At 35.5% G+C, this 22,507-nt stretch overlaps 1 protein-coding gene across 2 annotated transcripts in view; it reads left to right on the top strand.

The window, feature by feature from the left end:
• The window catches only part of LOC141461461 (paired box protein Pax-6-like), a 138,027-nt gene that overhangs the window by 65,737 nt on the left and 49,783 nt on the right, over nucleotides 1-22,507 (top strand). For both annotated transcript variants that reach the window (XM_074142600.1, XM_074142599.1), the window contains exon 2: nucleotides 724-894. In XM_074142600.1, the coding sequence (XP_073998701.1) occupies nucleotides 724-894 (171 nt within the window). The remainder of the gene's footprint in view (nucleotides 1-723; nucleotides 895-22,507) is intronic.

Here is a 22,507-nt window from a genome sequence, read left to right as displayed (position 1 = left end):
GAATATTTTTTATTTTTATTTATTGGGAGATACGAGCGCATGTTACAAGGGATTTGAAGAGAATTTGGATGTCACAGATAATTTTACTTTTGAATGAATTAGTGAATTAGTCTTGTGTTCATCGATGGACAAAGTATTCTTGTGGCGATAAGTTTGTAAAAACAGAAAAATAAACCTTTTCTCTCAGAGAAAATTTCTGTAAGAGAGATTGGTATTTCTAGGAGAGGTGAATCGTATCACTATAATTTATTATATTTTCACTTTATTCACAGCTGGGTTCTCTTAGCATTTTTGTAAGGTCAAGAATTGATTGGAACGCAGTAGTTCCTTTAAAGATGATGTATAGATTCCCAAATTAGTGATAAATGATGCCAAGAACTATTGATTATAATTCCTAAGATTTCAAAATTGAAAAAAATCTAATTTAAGGATGCTAGTTTACCAAATAGTTTTCTAAGTTTCTAGGACTGAGAATTTTGAAGAAGTTCCAATGATATTTAGCTCTGAAACGATAAATACATATGTTCGAAACTCTTTCCGTTGATCTTATTTCAGAAGCATTCTGTGATGAGGTGGAACTTGAAATTGTGAACCAGTATCTTTAATGAATGATGATGGTAAATAATGTGAGTTTTACTCGTACCGGCTTTAGCCAACTAATCCCTCAGAATTTAAACTAATTCATGATTAGCATAATCTCTTTTCATCTTTTTCTTTTCACAGTTGGAGGTGGTGGTGGAAATGCGAATACTCTACGAGAACTGTACGCTTTAGCAGCGACCCAGCAACCTCTGGCATCGTTGGTTTCCCACCAGCAGAGGCTCCTAGAGCTATCCAGGTTTAGGCATTATGATCTACTATCGCATCAACAGGGTGCGGTCACTAAATTATTAGGTAAATACAAAAAATAAGCTTCTTTTTTTTTAATTATAAGTTGTTGAGGGATATGAAAGGGATTTTGAAGTCATTTTGAATGGTGAGATTAGAGATATAGAATAGAGCGTTAAGTTATTTTCGCAGTATTTTTGATTGTAAAGTCTGGATGCGTAGAGAGTTGGAACGTTTAGTCGATCCCCATACTTCGATGCCGTATGACCCCAAATAGGTCGCAGAAGCAGAAGGTATAAGAGTCTTCTGTTTTGTTGGTTAAGTTTTGAGCGTTTGTCAAGTAGTCTGGCGAGAAGTTTTATAGCGTTGGTTAGTTTCTAGTCTTTTCAGTCTAGTATGGGGATTCCATGCCAACCGTTTGTCTAGGTACAGTCCAAGGTAGCGTACTTTCTCCACAGTTGGTACAGGAGTTTGGTTCAAGATGATGGGAGCTAGGATTTTTCGTCTCTTTTGTTAAAGACCTTACTAAAACTCGTTTTTTTTTAAAATTTCATTCCTCTACCGCAGCTCATTCTAACTCTCTCATAGAACACACCTATCTTCTTCCACATTACCAGAGTAATCCTCCAAGGAGATTGAAGAGAAGATGGCCCCGCGACCTACTCAGTATAGTGCATCTGTTCACGTTAATGGGGTGTCGCCACTGGGTGCCTTCTCCTATTTTCATTCACGACATTATATTAGATCGCATTTGCTTGTTGCAACTGTAGTTACAGTTGTAAATTTCAATAAAAGATTTTTTAAAAAAAATGTTAAGAACAATTTCTACTTTTGCAAGAATTTAAGAATACTAAATTAATAACGTGTGATATTTTGTAAACGAAGGTATCTTTTTACTGTAACAATAACGTTAAAAACTAATCTATATTTGGTAAATGAGTTTTAGAGTTATTCAGAGAAAATTGGATCAAGTTGATAGAACTGATTGTGTATAGATCAGTTCGGGTTTCTTGAGATAAAATCTTTAGGAAGTAAAACCTATATCATAGCAATATCTTTATTAAAAAGATGGGATTCTAATTCCTAACAATCGCAAGAATATCAAAAAGAAAAGAAGATATTTCGATTAATTAACGTTGATGTTTTTTTTTGTGTTTGAGATGATTAGGATGAATGAATTTGGTTCACAGATGATTGTGCCACCTAAAACAGTAATCTTAAACGAAAATGTTGTGGAGAATCTACATTTTTGTGAGTGGCTTTATACTATTATAAAGAAGTAAAAAGAAGCTGACCCAATTTCGGCCAGCGCTAAATATCCATCTATAAATTAGGAATCGTGGTCCAAAGGTGGAAGCATATACGAGGTGTGTTCAAAAAGTAACGGGAATTTTCGTTTTTTGAAAAAAATATTTATTTATTCATCTACATTAATATTGTCGCCTTCAAAGTAGTCCCCTTCGCATACAATACACTTGTGCCAGCGCTTTTTCCAATCCTCGAAACACTTCTGAAACTCGATCTTTGTGATAGCTTTCAGCTCTTTCAGCGATTCGCTTTTAATGTCATCTATGCTTGTAAAACGACGGCCTTTTAATGTTCTCTTTATGTTTGGAAATAGAAAAAAGTCACATGGAGCCATGTCTGGCGAATATGGAGGCTGGGGCATCGTTAAAGTTTTGTTTTTGGCCAAAAATTCACGAACAAGCAATGAAGTGTGAGCAGGTGCATTATCGTGGTGCAAAATCCATGAATTGTTTTGCCACAAATCCGGGCGTTTTTTTCGGATTGCTTCACGCAAACGGCGTTGAACTTGTAGGTAGTACTCCTTATTGATTGTTTGACCTTGTGGCAAGAATTCATGATGCACTATGCCATTAAAATCGAAGAACACAGTGAGCATAACCTTCACATTCGACCGCACTTGTCGAGCCTTTTTCGGTCATGGCGATCCAGAATGCCTCCACTGGGACGATTGAGCCTTAGTTTCGACATCATATCCGTAAACCCATGTTTCGTCACCTGTTATAACACGTTTCAGTAGATCCGCATCGTTGTCGACTTCATTGAGTGACTCTTGAGCAACTTCCATTCTCCGCTGTTTTTGTTCAAAATTCAACAATTTTGGAACAAATTTTGCTGCCACACGTTTCATACCCAAAACATCCGAAAAAATTTCATGGCATGAGCCAATTGATATGGCAACATCATCAGCGACTTCTCTGATTGTGATTCGGCGATCGTTCATAACCATTTCTTTCACTTTTTTCACGTTTTCATCGGTTGTTGATGTGCTTGGACGTCCAGGTCGTTCGTCATCTTCAACGTTTTCGCGGCCATCTTGGAAACGCTTATACCACTCGTAAATCCTTGTTTTACTCATAGCAGACTCACCATATGCCTTTATTAACATTTCACACACTTTATTTCATTTTTTACGCAAAATTTAATACAAATTCTTTGATCCATTTTTTTTAACAAACAAAAATCGCCAAGCTCGAAAAACACGTCTAACCTTAACGGCTGCCACTTAAGAAGTAAACAATGAATATTACTGAAAATTTTATCGTACTTCAGGGGTATGTGTACCAACATAATAATAAAAAAAAATTTTACAATCAGACTCTCCAAACCCGCGAAATTTAAAAATTCCCGTTACTTTTTGAACACACCTCGTACTTTAATATTAACATTTTTCCAAGCAATAAAACGTAGCTACTCTAGTTTGGGGACCCAACTTCCAAGTCCGCTTTGTTCTTGCGTGGTACATAGAAGTGTACTGTGTAAAGCATGCGATGAGAATACTTCCAATAAAATTCTAAAGAGGTATCGGCAGATCTGCTTAACTAGAATCGCAAAGCTAGAGGCTTTTTTGTTTTTCTAAAAGGAGTCTACACTTTGGAAAATGAAGTGCTCATTCTAGACATTGCTGCTGCAAAAAACCATCGGTTCCTCTATCTGGCCATTAAAGCACCTATGATATTAAGCTAAATGAAGTGTCTGAAGGATCTGCTTCTGAGCTGTGAGCTCTGGACCACTGGCTAACGCTGGTTAACCAGGAAAAATAAGATCAGATCAATTTTCCTTAGTCCTGATTTGATTATTTTTTCTTCTATATTTACCTATTAACCACTTTTACTGGCTTTTCGCTAGCTACTAAGGATCCCGTTGATGACAATAACCTTTTTCCACGATACAATCAGTCTCCATCGCTCAGATTACGATTTGCCAACTACCCCTAAAGTTAGAAGAGTAGAACACTCCTTCACCTCGGCCAAAACCTCCTTCTTTTCCCGTCAAGAGTCCAAATTCAACGCCCTACAACGCCACTTCGTTGGTCTCATTCTTCTAACGTGGCCTAGCCAGACCAATTTCGTTTTAGTCTGCCCCTCTCCAACTACCTGGACCCCTTCCATACTCTACGTATCTCACCGTCTCAATCTTTAACCTATTATATTCCAGATTTTCGGATGAAGCTGCATCAGAAATCGCAACTCTATTTTACTTGGTAGCCACAGGGCAGCATATTTGGACCGATCCTATACACAATCTATACTGCTGACATCTAAACCCTAATCACAACCTATGCCGATGACACCGCCATACTATCTTCCCAATCTGATCCTCTTCAAGTCTCTAACATTGTCCAAGAACACCTTGAGCTCATAGAAGCTTGGTGCCGAACATGGAGGATTAAACTTAACACTACCAAATGTATACAGGTGACATTCACATTACGAAGACAGACCTGCCCTCCACTAACTATTAACAATACTGACATACCGACTTCCACACAGGTTCGTTATCTGGGGCTGTACCTAGATAGCCGTATAACCTGGAACCCTCACACAAGTCTTAAAAGACAAGAACTGAACAGACGCTACGGACTACTAAGGAGACTCCTTGGACCGAAATCCTCCATGAACGTACAAAACAAACTTACACTTTACAAAACACTATTACGACCAATATGAACATCTGGAGCAGAATTGTGGGGCTCCGCCAAACCATCCAACATCCAACCTATCCAATCTTTCCAGTCTAAAGTCCTCCGCCGAATCGTTAACGCACCATTCTAAAATCTCCAACCGCACCCTCCATCATGATCTCAATATTCCGTATGTAAATGAAGTTAATCCACACCCGATTCCTGAAATTTCCACAGCAAACTCTCTCTGATCACCCAAATCCTCTGGCTCAATCACTATCCACATCGTCCCACCCTGACAATCCTCTAGGTCGTCTAAAACGGCGTTGGCCACGTGACCTCATTGCTTTCTAAACCCCAATAAGTTCCTAGAGAGTTCCAGCGCTGGCTGGTTTCTCTCATCCCGTCTTCCTGGTTGTGGCACTGAGCCAGCTCTGTGGCACAATTAAATGTTTCTTTGTACTACACTTTTGCTAGATGTTTATTTTGAACAGTTTCAAATAAATAAATAAAAATATTTTACTTGGTTAATTAATTTTTAGTTACGAACCATGTTTTCGGTCAAAAAAAAATAAAAAAATTAAAAAAGAGTTCTTTCAGTGACGGAATTAATATTTTTCATCTTGAAACTCTGTGAGTGATACACGGATTATTCGTTATACTCGGGGTCCTTTCCAGTAAGTTGAGAACTACTAAATTGTTTCTATCCTTTACTTAGAACTTCTTTGCAGTTAAAATCGCCTAAATCTTTGAAAGTAAAAACAACTTTAGACGTTTTAAACAGCAGAAAAGCTTAAATAACTGTTATAATTATTCAATTATTCAACAAATAATTTTATGTAGTATTACGTAAAAATTGAGATATGAATTAGAATCCAATTTCAAGTTATTTCAGAGAAATGCTAACATTGCAATTGGAACAAAATTACTTTGAAAGAAGTGATCATTGCTACACTTAGTGAAGTAGCTTTAACCAGAAATTAGCCTAATTTTGAGGTATTCAAATATAGCCATTCAATTCAATACAATACGAGAATAAAAAAGTTATTAAAGTAACGCTTTGAAAGTTTGTGAATAATAGAATAAGAATTGGCCAGGTAAAACGATAGCGAGTGAACAGTCCGAGGTCGTTAATGATTTATCACTTTGAGGTTGTCTTCTACCCCTCACAACCCTTTAAAAAAACCACACTCACACACATCCAAGTTCCTGTTATTCACGGCCTTCCTCTTCTACAATGTATGTAATTGTGGGTGCCGCCATAAGAATCAATTATGAGTAGGTGGGATTGTTGTTTACGCGTTGCCATGGTGACTTCTTCAGCAGGATAGTACCTTATTTTATGGCAGGCTTCCCAAAATAGTAACTTGTAACTTTTCCCCCCCTTCTTTTTGGGTACTAGTAATATTTATGGGTTCGCCACCATACATGTAATTCATCTTGGAGGAGAAGTTGAACCCTGAACTATGACTTGTAGAAAGATTTGGTGCTTTAGTTAAGAAGTCAGCTTTTTTTTCTATTTTCTCTAACATTCGAGGAGAAATGGTTTCCAAAATTGGGGTCTAACAGTCAGTCACTGGTTTAGGACTTACTTACTGTACAGCACTACAGCCCGGGGTGGGCCTTGGCTTCCATAACAACATTCAGCCATTGCTCTCTCCACTCGGCTTTCCTTTTTCAGTTTGTGACGCCCAATATATTTAGGTTGTTTTCGTCATCCTGAGCCCAACGTCTTCTTGGACGTCGTCTTCATCTTTTGCTTTGCATAGCAGATAAAAAGATTTTCTTCGGCATACTATCGTCCGGCATTCTTATTATATGGCCTAATCATTCTATTCTTCTAGCTTTAATAAACTTAACAATATCACATTCTTCATGCAGCTCGTACAGCTCAATATTTTTTCTTATCCTCCATAAATCTTCCTCAGCATTTTTCTTTCGAAGACTTTCAACATTTTCATGGTAACCGTATATAGCAGCGTTTCCCAAACTTTTTTGACCGCGGCCCGGTACGAGATTTTAAATTTTTTCGCGACCCACCTTATAAAAAACATTTATTTACAAAACAAATTTTATTTTTTAATAAAAATCAAAATTCAAGTTATTTGTTCGTTTATTTCATACACAAAAATTGCAAAATAATTATATAACAAAAACATAAGTAATTAAAGACAATCCATTATCTTCATTTAAAACTTAAAGTAAATTTTGTTTTACATATTTTGGCCTTAGTGCGAAGGATGATGTTGTTTTTCATCACATAGTAATTTCAAATTAGGACTTAATGATGTTAATTTTATTCTCAAATTAGGTTCGACATCCAATCTGGTTCGATACTTATTTTTTAAGTACACCAAGGCTGTGAACGCAGTTTCACACGTATAAGTGGTGACAAAAGGCATTAAAAATTGTATCGCTTTTTCGCTTACGCTTGGATATTCCTTTTGACAGCGCAACCAAAAATTAATTAGTGGTACAGTTTCAAACACTTTTTTAAGATCGGCGTCGCATGAAATTTCAATTAAATTATCAACTTCTTGTCCACTAAGATTAAGCATCTATTTTTTATTACTTACCAATATGAAGTTGCTTTTAATAATAGGAAATAATAACTATTGTCAAATAAAATAGGTAACAAAAATTCAAACCTAACCTTGTTTTGATACACGTGAGTTTACGGCGCATGTACCGGAGAAGGCACTGAATGACGAATCGAAATCAGCCAATCAGAGCATCCGAATTTAAACGGTCCGGTAGGAAACGGTGGTAAAGGGTTGCCAACTGCAGTATTTGAAAAAGTTTCGAAAAATATTAAATTTAGAGCAAAATATTATAGATTTTTTTGTGTTTTTACAATTTTTGCCGCGACCCGGCTGAATTTTTCTGCGACTTTGGGAAACGCTGGTATATAGCGTTCATGTTTCGGAGGCATAAGTCACGACTGGCTTATTTATTTATTTTTTATGATTTAAGGCGCGTCAACATCTAAAGGTTATTGGCACCCGGAGCTTTTTCTAGTTCACTGCCGGCCTCCGGACAGTGTTCTCTCGTTACAGTCAACACTGTCCATCACCGGACAGTGAGCTATAAGAAACTTCCTTGGAAGAGCGTTATGAGATAGTTGATTCTCCTTGAAACTAGAAAAGATAATACTGTGACAAGAAACTTGTGGGCAAGATCGTGGAACTTTGTAAGAAGTGGAGGATTTACCAGCTAGACTAGACTATCTAGGGGATAAGCTACTCTGGCTGTTTTCTTTAGGAACGGGACCGGCCCCAAGAAATAAAAATAATTCCTAAATTTTAAGTGAAGTATAACTTCTGAATAGGGGACTGTATAAAGGAACAGGCAATTTAGTTTGTCAACACATAATTTTAGAGCAAGAAATGCACTGCTGCAATCCACCTTTCGATTCTCGATAAACAAAAACAAACAAAAAATGCAAGTAACCATAATTAATTTTCCCTTTGTATGCAGATTATAAATGTGCATATTGTTGAATGCTACATAAAATGAAGCTATTATTTGAAAATGTTAATAGAGCTACTGTTGAAAGATGTGATGAGATGAATGACTATGAAAAAGGTACATAAAAAACAAAAGAATATAGAGATGTTTTAACCAAATTTATTCAAGACCGGTGGCTAACCAAGTCAAGAAATATTACCAAGGGTACACCTTGTATTTCCTTGCATTGAATTGATATGGTCAGGTTAGGACAGTTGTAGGATGTACGTACGCAAAGCAAAAAAACAGAAAACAAAAAACAAAAAAGTTAAGAAGAATAAAATAAATACACTGAACAATTGTTTTTGATTGTATCATCAGTAGAATGCAACGAGAGATGTTGCAGAAAGTGATGATAGAAATGAAGACAGAGAAAGGAAAAGGTCCAGGTGTGCAAGCTCAACCAATCATCTTGCATTGTGTGCAAAACACGCATGCGTGTTTACTTACATATTGTCCCGTCCCTCTGAAACTGTCTGTATCTTGCGCTAAATATAAATAAATTAATTTAATTAATATTAAAGTATCAGACAAAACGATGTTTTCTTTTAATCTGACATAAAAAAATCTATCTATGGTAATCTAAGTAAACTAATTTGCGTTATTTTTTCATTAAGACGGCAAAATATTTTCTTATATCTTTCTATCTATTGCTAAGTTACTTGTAGCAGAATGAAGTAATATTTTTAAAAAGCCTTAACGTGCGATACAGTGGCTAACTACTCCATTGCAGTGTAAGGGTACGTTTACAACGGAGCTGTGAGTATAGATGATAGCAGAGATGATAACTGATAGAGTAAAATATAATCGCTGATTAGTGTGCACAACGGAGCTGTGATACATCCAACATGTCCGAGAAGTGAAGAAGAGTTTTTATGTTCAGCAGCATCAAAAAGGTATATTTTAAAGAAAAAACGCTTTAGAAAATATCATGTACATCCCATAAATAAAAAACGAAGTACTTTGGGCGAATTTCACTATTTATATAAGGAACTTAGAAATTAGAATTAAGTGTTAACACTTCCTTCGACTTGATAAAGGTACCGGAAAAGATGAGAACTGCGGCCTTCGAAGATTACATTTCTTCCCATTATCCGGGCTCATATCGTTTATTTACAGATGGGTCCAAAATCAATAATAAAGTCGGAAGTGCTGTGTATGATCCGGTTCGGAACTATTTTACGATAATTAAATTAGAAGATGAGGCGTCCATCTATACAGCGGAGCTAATTGCTATTTTAACGGCTTTAAAATATATTTATTCGTTGTCGGAGAAAAAATATACCATTATTAGTGACAGCCAGAGTGCGTTGTGTAAATTATCACATATACACAACCAGTCTGCAGGAATGAATCACATTATCGCAGAGATTGTAGAAACTATTGCCATTTTTAAAGAGAAGGGAGTCTGCATTAATTTTTTGTGGGTAAGGGGTCATTGTGGTATAAAAGAGAATGAAATTGTTGATACACTTGCAAAGGAAGCCACCAATAGTGGGGAAATGGCTAGTTATAAATTACCACACACCGATATCAAGGGTGTAATTGCAAAAGCAGCACTACAAAAATGGCAGACAGATTACAATAATGGTGATAAAGGTAGATTCTATAAAACTATGGCAGATCAGTTACCTAGACAACCATGGTTTAAGGGAACTGGCACTAATAAATGGGTTGTTACGACAATAAGCAGGCTGAGAGCGAACCACGCGGTGTGCGGATCGTATCTACACAGGATCAACAAAAGGTCCTCTCCTCTTTGCGTAGATTGCAATGAGGAGGAAGATTTCAAACATGTAATAATGATATGTCCACGTTATGTGGTAGAAAGGAAACGAATGTTTGACGATATATACAGGTATTTAGATGCACCATTTCGCTACGAAGACATTATATTCTCCACCAACAGTTATGTGCTTAAGTCGATAGCAGAGCTAGCAATGAAATATGAATGTATTTAGAAGCTATAGCCGAATTAGAATGAATGGAACAAAATGCTTAGAGAAGGATTACGTGATTTTAATTTTGGTTAAGCGAGAAGGATGGCAGGAGCACAGAGTGCTGCTCCATCCATTAGCAGTAGTTTATGTAAATAGCGGTATATAGTAGAATGATGAATGTGTGAAGCGAATGTATTTGTAGGTAAGAATGGAGAGTAAGTGATATTCTAGTGATAAGCACCTAGACGATGCTGGCTGTATGGCGGAAGCCAATGCCAAAAAAAGAAAACAAAAAAAAAAAAACTTAGAAATTATCCGGATCGTTTTTTTGAATATGTGAAGATGGGTCCACCCACATTCGACTATATTTTAGAAAAAATAAGGTCAAAATTAAGAAAACTTTGGAAAAATTGTCATGGAAATCCTATAACCATAGAAGAAAAACTATTGATTACTCTTAGGTAAGTAGTGATTTTATTGAAAAAAAACAACAAATAAATACACATGAAAATAAATGTAAGCACGATTTAAAAAACAAAATATTGTTTAAAAGTAAATAATAAAATAATAACCAAAAATAATGAGTAAAGACAGCACTAAATAATTTTTCTACGTCCATTTTGAAGCTCCGATACTGGAGTTCAGCTAGCAGAAAAATGAAAAATTCAATTCTATCATCTATGCTCGTTTATAGCAGCGCGTATGAGTCACTAGTCGAAGCTTCGTTGTGCACGCTCACATAAGAATGTACTAGGTTATTCTATAAGCGCTGATGCATCACTGCTGCTATCATCTCCGCTATCATCTATGCTCACAGCTCCGTTGTGAACGTACCCTAAGAATTTAGGGTATGAAACCGTGAAAGGCTGTCTCAAGTAGTGTACTGGTTTGATGATGTAGCTCAGGTGTCCCCAAACTACGGCCCGCGGGCCACATGCGACCCCCTGAGGAGGACATTTATCCGGCCCTTGCCGCACTTCCGGAAAGGGGTATCTCTTTCATTGGTGGTCAGTGAGTGGAGCACTATTACGTGGAGGTGCCGCAAAGCGCTGCGTCGCTCATGTACAGTACTACTTCCGATGACGCGTCACGGCTCCGAAAACAGTGTAAAATAACAGCCAGAAGTAGGAAGAAAGGCAAAGCACTATAACTAAACCGGACATTGACCATCTCATTAGCCAAAAGCAGGTCCATAATTCCCACAGATATACTGGGCAGTTTGGTGATTTAAATTTATTTGTTCCCGTTTTGTTTTTTTTTTACTAACGAATAAAATCAGCCATTGTTTATTTTCACCGTTCAGTTAAAAAGTTGCTTAGATTTTATTGTTCTATTATTCCCAGAAACAAAAGAAATCAATTGTGCTAAGATTATTTAAGTATCGAGTAAGTAGAACAATCCTAAGCTAGCTTAGGTAATACGTATTTGAAATCCAACACTTTTATTTCAAGCATTTTATCGAAAAATTTGAAAGAGATTCTAGATTAATTGCAAAATTTGAAGGAAATTTGTCGTCCAGCATTTTACGCATTAAGAGAATGGATTAACCAATGTTTCTTTTGGAGTTCTGTTATCTTTAGAAGAGTTTATTGATGAAATCATTTGTATAAATAGTCGTACAAAAGATGTATACAAGTAGAACAGATGTTGCTACTTTTCAACGTTGAATTAAGTACAGTAAGATTTATAAAAAATGTATTGTGCATAGAAAAACGAATCCAAAACTGTTCTAAACAAATTCAATAAATGAAATTAATTGTGCGTAATAATTTTATCTATTTAAAAATAATATATCTAATAATAAATACATCTAATTTAGTAAATTAATTTAGGTTTCATGTTTTTCTCTTAATAATGCTGGCAGGGACAGTTTGGAGAAATAAGATAGCGGAGGTTAGGGTGAACCAGAGATACTGGTGTGGTCTGGCTAGGGACAAATGTCACTTGCAACATATGTTAGCTGAAAGAATCTTACAATGCATTGCAAACAACGTTAATCTTCTCTTTGAATTAAAAATATTGCTTTAGCTTTAATTAATTTTTAATATAGCTTGTAATTATTATAACGTTATATACGTTTCTGATTTAGGATACTGTCTCTGTTCAAAATAGTTGTTAACCCCTACATTAAATATTTGTACGTATTCAGTTCGAAATTCATCTTACATTTAACTCATTAAGTTTCTTTTCTAATATAAATTGCATTAAATTACCATGTTGTTCCTTCGTCGGACTTGTAGGGGAGAATGGATTTATTTAATATGCACTCCATAATATCAACAAATATTATCTTAATAGAAAAAGTGCATAATACAATTTTGAACTTAGTTGCTTAACTACTCTTTATTCTTTGTCCGCCATTTGTCAATGTTAATTTATTTTTAATCCACAAACTAATCCACCATCTGGATTACATTTATTCCAGATTGCTTAATCCTGAGAGGGGGGAAAAAAAGAGGATTTTTATTGACCTAAATAAACTAATACGCTGTTTTGTACAGTTTACATAAGGTTATTAGTTTTTATATTCAATGAAAAATGTTGTAAGATTTTGTAATCTTGATGCACAGCATACTTTAAAACTTATGTTTTAACTGTTAATTATATGTAATTTATAAAATTGCTCAGTTATAAAATTTAAAAAAAATACAAAAATCTGCATTATTCAGTAGATTGAGGTTTCCTGACACACTAATTGCAATGAAATGAACGCCCTGGGCAGTAAGCTTCTTAAAACTAGTAGCCAGTTGGTCATTTTTATAATAATTATAATTACTGTCACAACAAGTAGAATTAAAACAGATCAGGAAATTAACTAGAGATAACTTTGATTAATTACCAGTATAGTTTTCTCGCGCAAACTGTAAGCTAAATAATAATAAGCTTTAGTTAAACTCTTTACAGAGTAAACTCTGTTTCTGTTTTTGGAGGTTTACGAATTGGAATTGTAAATTCTAAATTAAAATTTTGTACTAATATAATCTGAAATTAAGAATAGAACAAATAATTAATAGATATACACTAGTTGAACCAGTAAAATACATAAAAAACACTATACGAGAACAAACAACAGAAAACATAAATAATTAAGCAAACTGGGAATTCAATGAAATGAAATAATTTGTGGAATAAAATACCGTAAATGAAACTGAGAAAAATGGCCTACATAATTAACAAAAGAAATAACAAACACTTTTTTTATTCATTAATAAATCTTTGCAGATTCAAAAAAAATTTTTTGTCTTATCAAAAATTGTCTTTTACTGTGGTTCACTATCCACAACCTACTCTGACGGCCATCTCACAACTTATAGACGACCTCTTCTTCATTTCTGATCCTTTGGCGTCCACTCAGAACTACTTTTTGCCAAACTTTTTTAATCCTTCATTAAGGCAAGACCGTAAGCTAAATCCAACCAACTAAATTCTATTAGGCATGTTACAATCATTAAGGCTAGTTTTGTAAGCGATTATTATTGAACAATAGCTACTTTATTCACCAAATGGTTCATGTTAAAAAAAACTTTACAAACTCTAGCTTTGGTTATTCAATTATTCTAACTACAATATACACCCCCATCTTGAACAAACTTTTCGTCAAACTATAACTAATACTAACTAGCCCTTATAAGGGACTTAATGTTTGTTTTTCTATCCCTCCTTCTCTATGCTTTTCTCTTTATTTTTATTTACTATTTATAAATTAATAATCAGTTACTATAATCGATTTTCATAATAGTTCTTAATGTTATTTGCGCAAAGAATAACAAGTTGGTAATTTGGAAGTTTTTATTTGATTCATATTAATAGTTTTTCTTTTTAGTTGCTTAGTAACCAATCAATGATCAGTTTTCTGTCTCAACCTCAATAAATTGATTAAGAATGTCCATTACTCTATTAACAAGGTTATATTGAATGTTAATTGTAGATGAGGTGAGTTTGATCTGACTCTTATTATAATAGAGTCCGAGTATTTATTTATGCATAACCATAGATAAGAGTAAGAACAAGATAATTTAAGGATGGATTACAACGACTGATAAGGAGGTCAATTGTGGCAATAATTTGAATAGAATAATTGCTTTCTACTCTTTGGAGTTTGAAAGAGAACCTGATGCACCACAGCATGATTATGAGATCGAATGATGCTTGAATGTATGAGTTTTTACATTAGTTCTAGAGTAACCTAATGGAAAAGTAAGATAACTATCGCATTATTTAAGTAGATGCAAAGACCTCAGTTGTTAGCAACTAACGACCAAAAAAGAATATATGAAAGACCTAAAATCTCAAGATTCGCTTGATGAATGCGTCTAAGAAAGACCGAATATTTGGTTTAGGTTCTTGTAATTAATAAGATTGTATAACGTCAATCACATAATTAAGTTTATTATTGGGATTATTTTCTTTTCTAATTTAGAACATTGCACCCGCTTTAATCTTAGAAACTTCCCCAATTATTAAATAGTATTCTAAGAAAAGGCAAATCGGGTATATTTAATCTGGATTAAGGGCCATACAGGTCTGAGAGGAAATGAAATCGTGGATCGTATAGCCAAGGAAGCGATCTCCCTACAACATACATCTCCATATTCAATGTTAGTCTCCGATATTTAAAAATTATGCCAAAGCGGAGTGCTATACAGAATGGCAGCGGATATACGAATTGTCAAAGGCGAGAAAAGGCCCAATTTTACACAGCCATCCAATCTAGTGTCCCCCAAAAGACCTTGGTTTTTCAGATATAAGAACTACAATAGGAAGTTTTGTTAGCACAGTCATTAGAATTGCGGTTTAATCACAATTATTCGCCGCACCATCTAGCCCAGGATTGGTGTGGAAACATCTCACCAGTGTTCCTGTACTTCTGGAATAAATAGCAGACGCCAACCATCTAATTCTGGATTGTGCTAACAACACTAAAGGAAGAGAACCGATTGTGGAGGGCTGTGATAACAACTGGATGTCCGTTACCTGCTAATTTAAATACTATTCTGGCAGCTGATGATGGCAGCATTTACACAGAACTCTTTGAGTTCCTAACAAACAAGAAAATAACTCTGTAAATATTCAATTTACTAAAGAAGCTTTGAAAGAAGGAGGTAAATGGCTGATTTGCTAGCTCAAGAGACCAATAACAAAGAGAGAAAACAAAAAAATTTAGAACGTGCTGTTCATTTTAAGTTCAACAGTTTTAAGTTGAATTTAAGTACATTTGCTGTTACTTAAGCTTTCAATCATATGTTTTAATAATAAATTATGATTTAAAAACGTAAAAAAAAAATATTTTTTTACCAATAATAAACCTAATTATGTGATTGACGTGATCCTATTTATTGTAATAACCTACAAACCAAATATTCAATATTTCACTGTCGTGAATCTTGTCATTCTCCAATTTCGGTATTTCAAGGTATAACATACATACATTATAAGCCGGATATAATTCTTTATAATAACTTGAAGCATAGAATCAGGATTCAATTAACATCGCGGCAATATTGTTGAGGAGTAAATGGATGATTGGGGAAGTGATTTTTGAGTGAGTACAAAGAGCGGCCATATTGAGCTCTCTTCTCTCTTCTTGGTCTTCGTTCCGAAAGCATAATTTTGGACACTTCCGCATTGTGCGTATTTTCTTAAATATGAGTTGGCAGGTAAGCTTGGTTTTGTCCGGCTCAGCTCTTTGGCAGAGTAAAGATCTTCGGAAGGATCCTGTTGAAGCTGTAAGAATACGGGCATCATCCTTGAAGGTGATTTTTAGAATCTAAAGAGGTTCACGTTCCGGAAAAGGTTATTTTTAGACTCGTTTTCTGTGGGCTTCTGTTAACATAAGGCTCCAGTCCTTTCCTACAGTTGTATAAATAATGTAATTTGCGTAAAATGGGTTGTGAGATTACTGTAACAGATTGCTGTTACTGATTTGCACAAATAATGGTGCTATTTATTAATTTATAGTCCGAATAATTTTCGATTCAACTTTTTTAAGAAAATGATTTTGTTTATTCAATTTTCGGCCATGTCCTGGTCAGTAACTTATCAGTTTGAGTATTTAAACTTCCTTTTTTCTTTATTAAATACAGGAACGAGTAATTGTTCGTTATTTAATCAAATAAAACTTTAAAAAAAGAACAAAAAACAAAGGCACGTGCTTACATTGCCTTTTTGTTATTGATGAACACGTATTTCTTTTTAATTATAATTATTAATTATTTTGTGCAAGAGTAAGCAAAACCAGGAACGTTTTTGAGCTCTGTATTTTGTATGTGTTTAGGTATATATGACACGCCCACCTTGATCATTTGTTTGTGCGGCTAACTAACCATTAATACACATCTCTTGGGCACACCTCAGTATTTTGGGAGATAATTAAACACTCTGGTATAATGGATAATAACTAGGGTGGTAGCCATAAGCTTTACAAAAGGTGCGGCATTTTCATTGAAGTCAGCGAGTGCCTAACCATTCAGTCGTATTACAGAACAGATGATTTTTGTTTTGTTAAGTGAAAGATGAAGTTAATCAACTGGTAATTAGAGTTTATATTTTATTTTTTGCCATTGTACTCTTGCCGATAATTTCTATGTTATATTTCAAAAAATAAAGCAGAATAAAATGAGACAGAGGAAAGAAAGGAACTCGTGAAGTTTTTTAATACTTCTTATATTGATAATTATAATAATTTTGTTTATTAGTGCTATTATCATAATATTATTACTTTAGAACAGAATTTTATCTCATGAACAGTTCCATCTAACAGACTTGGCATGAAAAGTTAAGCTCACTGAGTGTTGCCTTATGTAATAGAATTATTTGATCGATACCACTTTAAAATGAGACGTCATTTATTATTACTTTTAATTCAAATCTCGTTTTTTTTAAATACAAAACATAACAATGATTATTTCTTGGTAATAATTACTTTTTTAAAAAATTTATTGCGGGTCTCACTACGGGAAGTTGCAAAGAGTTCAAAATAAATGCTTAAGACTAGTTGGGTCATATCTCCGGTTGGATACCCATAGACTACAAGCATGTAGCACTTGATGTTCCCAGCGTATCCACATTTATCTACAATGCTACGGAAAACTTTGTAACTTCCTGTACACGTAGTCCTTACCCTTAAGAAGTATTATAGCCTATAACTTAAGTTCACTTAGTTATAAAAAATACAAGCATAAAAGGTTTAAGCATATCTTGCTTTAATTAAATGTACGTAGTAAGGTTTTTTTTATGTTTTTTGCCTTTTATTAAGTTTGGACCACATATCTGTGTAAATATTATGGTTGAGGAGAGTACTAGGTGTGGCTATTAAATAACGAGACTGATGCTGCTACAGAAAAACTATGCATGCGCAAAATCCTATCGACCGACAGCTGTAAAGCCTTCTCTTTCGATTGCAGCGTCTCACGTGTTTGTAGAGAAATCCTCTGTAAAGAGGTGTTAGTTTCGTTTTGCCGAAAACATGATAGTAGAGCACATGTAGTAGAGCAACGAATTGTCGTGAAATTTCACATGAAACTTGATAAAACCGCTACTGAAACTTAACTTTTATTAAAAGAAGTTTATGGCGATGAATGTTAATCACATGCGCGAGTTTTTTGAGTGATTCAAGCGTTTCCAAGATGGCCGAGAAGACGTCGGAGATGATGACCGCCAGGGTCTCCCTTCTACGTCCAAAACGGATGTAAATATCGATTATAATTAATCAACACTACTACCGTGAGGTGCTTTCCCAACTCCGTGAAAGAGTAAGGAAAAAAACGACCCGATTTGTGGAAGAACAAGTCACGGGGTTCTCCATCAAGACAACGCGCCGGCTCACACTGCACTGTCTGTCAAGACGTTTCTAGCCAAGTACAACCCAGTTTTAGGCCATCCGCCTTATTCGCCTGACCTGGCCCCATATATCTTTTTATCTGTTCTCCAAAGTCAAATCTGCATTAAAAGGAACACGATTTCAGTCCGTTGAAGCTGTGAAAGAAAAAGCGGCACGCGCCAAGCAAGAACTGACAGAAGAAGACTTCCAGCACTGTTTCGAACAATGGTAAATTCGCATGGAGCGTTGTAGGGATAGAGGAGAGGTGTATATTGAAGGTGATAATAACTAAGTATGTATAAATTTAAAATAAAATGTTTTTCAGCAATAGTCTCGTTATTTAATAGCCGCGCCTTGTATATAGGCAGTGCAGCCTGAAACCTCCTTTTGTACGAGTATATACATATTTGTATAACTATTTTAAATTGTAAATAAAGTTTTCAAAAAAATTTCGGGCCTACAACAAAAGTTAGTGATGCCTAATAATTTCAGCCTAGTACTGCCAGCATCCTGGCAATGATCTCTTGATGCAGACAACACTATTCGTTAACGAAGACTCTTTATAAGAGGAAGTAACAGTCAAACTGAAAACTGGCTCTAGAAAAGTTGCATTTCTGGTACCAGTTTTAGAGTGAAAAATCTTATTTTCGGTGCCACAATGGCAGAAGCAGAGGTAGTTACCAAAAAGGATTAGCGTTTTAGCGACTTTTTCTTTTCATAGTTTCCATTATTAGGATTTCCTGTTCACAGATAGCACACCCGTACATATTTATGCTTAAAAAATGTTTTTGGTTTTCACTTGAACTCAAAATATGTTTAGTGTGTTCAAATAATTGATAAATCGTAGAACTTCGACTTACGTTCTAACATTACTCCTTCTCTTAGGGTAAGAATACATTAATTGTTTACAGTTGGAGGCGGTAATCGTCATTTTATCCGAGACAAGGAAAAAGAAACAAATAAAGCATCAATAATTTTCAAAATACAAGAAAATGCTTGGCTTAGACGATCAAAAATTGAGAGTATACTGCAGTTTCTATGCGAACGAAATAAACTTTGGCGTTACCACAGCAACCCAGCCTCGTAATGTGCAGGCTCAAGTATGGAATTGAAATGGGCAGAGCGAAGGGGTTCAGTAGGGGCCTTTTGTGGTTATTTTATGACGTTTACAAGCCCACCAATGTTTCCTCTTTCTTTTTTTGGCTGCAATTATTTGTCAACATATGGTGACACATTGTTAAACATGATCAAGCACACATAGAAATGTGGCCACCAGGAACGGTCCCAATAACGACAATGTCAGCAGCGACAGTTGCTCCAGTGCGTACCAATTTTAGAAAATTATTTCTTTGTTTTGTCTGTTTGTTTGGCCGTTAGGTATAATAACATTTTCAAGAATGTTACAGAAATAATATTGAAGAAACTGTCAAAAAAGAAGTGGAGATGTATGTTTTAATGGCCCCAAATTTTGGCCTATTAATCTAAATTGATGATGTGCTAAAGATCTTAATTGTTATTTCTCATTCAAGAATTGACCACAATGATCTGATTTAATCAGATCTCCATGAATTTAACTCACGATTAGCCATGAGACCAAAATAGAAGAAGTAGAAGTAGAAGATTGTTTGAGACAAGATAAAGACAAGATTCGTACCAAATTCGGACATCCTATACACGTCATCTTACCCCCGAAACAACCATATCACTCAGCACTCTGACTAGAAGAACAATCTTCTGGAAAACAGACATCCTCCAATCATCTGGACCATTTCTGCCCTGGATTTCGAGTTAAAGATACACGAACTTAGTGCTCTTTAGAAGCTGAGTTTTTAGATTTTTTTAGATTTTGAAAGGCGGGACGGGACCCACAGCACCGCAGCCACAAGAGGCTTATTGTGCCTTCCCTAGTACAGGAGTCGGCAACCCGCGGCTCGCGAGCCGCATACGGCTCTTTTATCCAAATTTTGTGGCTCGTCAGCCTGCCCAAAATAAATTGTATATTTTAATTTTATTGAAACAAATGAAAATTTCATTTATTAAAGTAAAGATATTTTTTCAAAAAGAATTTTAAATGTGATAGGTTTGAAATTGAATAGAATTATACTAAAATTCAGTACGTAATTATGTATCACTTTCATTTAAACACAGGTTTAGTTATTATTTATTTGTTTATTTACTTTGCAATATGTAAAAATAAATGTATAAAACATTTAAATGTTATTGAATATCATTAAACAATAAATTGTGAATACAAATGATCTACAGAGTTTGTTTACACTATCATCCTTGAGGCTCTTGGTAAGATTTATTAAAATTATTTAAGGAGAAATGGCTCTCCACTTAAAATAGGTTGCCGACCCCTGGACTAGTAGATGAAACCTCCACTTCTAAGAAGGTTGAGGGCTTTCCCTACCAGTTCCTTCTGCGCTATAATCTCCTTTGATCTCGAAAGTTCCGAAGATATCGTAGCTCAGTCTCTCGATTGCAAATCGAATAATAGGTGCGAGGCCGTTTCTTCCTCTTCCTGGCACAATCTGCACATAGGTTCCGGGCTAATAAGCCCCCCCCCCACCTCGTACAGAACTGCTTCCTGAACCTGCCATGCCCTGTGATTAGGCCTGTAATCAGAGTAATCTGATTTCTGTCCAAGCCCAGAGTCACTTTGGTTCTTTGTTTGCACCAGAAGGGTGAATCTCTTGCCGTGTTTGACCCCAGGAAGCATCACCCTGTACTTTTCATGTCCAATCTCTGCACCCCTAGTGATCCCCAGGGCCAATGAAAGGAGTACTAGCTCCATTCCTGGCCGACTGATCAGCTATTTCATTCCCCTTAATCCCCACATGGCCCGGCACCCATTCCAGTCGGACTTTATTGTGCCGAGCCAGTTGTTCCTAGGGTCTTTTTGCATTCCCAGAACAGGGAAGAGGTAGTTCTGAAGGAAGTAAGGGCCTTCAGTGGCGCTGGACTGTCCGAAAAGATGCAAATCTCCCTATTTCTAAGATTCGTTCGCAGATTTTCCTCAGCGTAAGTTTTAATGGCAAAGACCTCGGCCTGAAAGACGGTGGCAAATCTCCCAAGAGCACTCTCAATGAGTGCCTTAGGTTTAGCCCCCATACACTCCAGCTCCGATCCCACAGGCCATCTTGGAGCCATCCGTAAACCACATGGCTCCCTTCTGGCACTGTTCTGTCCAGTTTACCATTCCTCGATCTGAGGATCACCTGAAACGGAGTCTCGAAAGCTGATTTCTTAACCTATTCATCCAAAATTTCCACAAGGAATAGCATAGAGGTTAAGCAAACACCTCAAAAATTAAGGACTAAAATCGATCGCTGTTAATTAAAATGATCTACTAATAAAATAGTAATAATTACTAATTCTCAGTAATAAAAGCAATTTGTGGCGAGACAGCGTTAGTTATGCCACGATTACAACTTGGTCCTTTCATTAACAGATAGATAGATAGATAGATAGATAAACTTTTATTTACAGCATAGATAATTTACAAAGAAAAAATTTCAGAAAAGTAATAACTGACATAGCCATTGGCTGTCTGTCAGGAGTGCTAATTTAAAATAATAATGTATATATATATATATATATTTTTTTTACATTGAACTGAAAAGTGTAATAAGAAAATAATAAAAAATAATAAAAGTGTAATAATAACAAAATGTAAATAAGAAAACAACAAAATTAAAATAATAAAAAAGTAAAGAATTTTTCTCTTTAAAATTATAATTTTTATTTTACATTATCGCTAATCCAACCAGCAATTAATAATTGAAGTGGCTAACCAAAAAGGAGCGATAGGCTAGAGCGTCTCTTATATAGCCAGCCAACACCGCCCAATTTGCGCCATTCAAATACCCCAACATTTCCTCTTCCGTTAAGGACTGTGCCCCAAAGAACCTCAATCTTATCTTTTTAAGAATTCTACAACGGCCCAAGAAGTGGAAAACATCCTCGGCTTCCCTAAGGTCACACATCGAGCAGTTGTAATTTCCTCCAACAATATAAGGTTTGAAATTTAAATTGAGGGCTTCAGCCCTCACTTTAATCAAACTACTGATTTGCGACCTCTCCAGTCCCAGATTCAAATAATCCACTTCCAGGGACAGTCTCTTATATATATTGTGGTACATACCATTGGAGGCTCGTTGTTTATAAGATAAATGGTAATGGGGCACTAATCCTTCCCTTATAACTTTCATTTCCCTTTCCAGCTGTTCCACTGAGACAAATTTTTCGCTGAGAACACATCCCAATTTGTTAGCCAAATTCATCCAATCCTTGAACCACAGTATTTTCTTTTTAATTATTTCTTTGGCTACTAAAGAGGTAAGGCGGAAATCTTTATAATTTAGGGCTTTTATTATGTACCTTAAATGAAGGCCAAATGTGAAGACATAAATAGGCGCACATTTAGCCTCCAAATATATCACATAATCCGGAATATTCTTGGGAAGTCTGTAGAGTTTTTTA

The sequence above is a fragment of the Rhodnius prolixus genome, unplaced genomic scaffold (genome assembly GCF_049639745.1).
Source record: "Rhodnius prolixus isolate KJV_2025 unplaced genomic scaffold, Rpr scaffold_6, whole genome shotgun sequence".
Classification (NCBI taxonomy): domain Eukaryota; kingdom Metazoa; phylum Arthropoda; class Insecta; order Hemiptera; family Reduviidae; genus Rhodnius; species Rhodnius prolixus.
The sequence above is the reverse complement of the archived record's forward strand: the minus strand, read 5'-3'. Positions and strand labels throughout refer to the sequence as shown.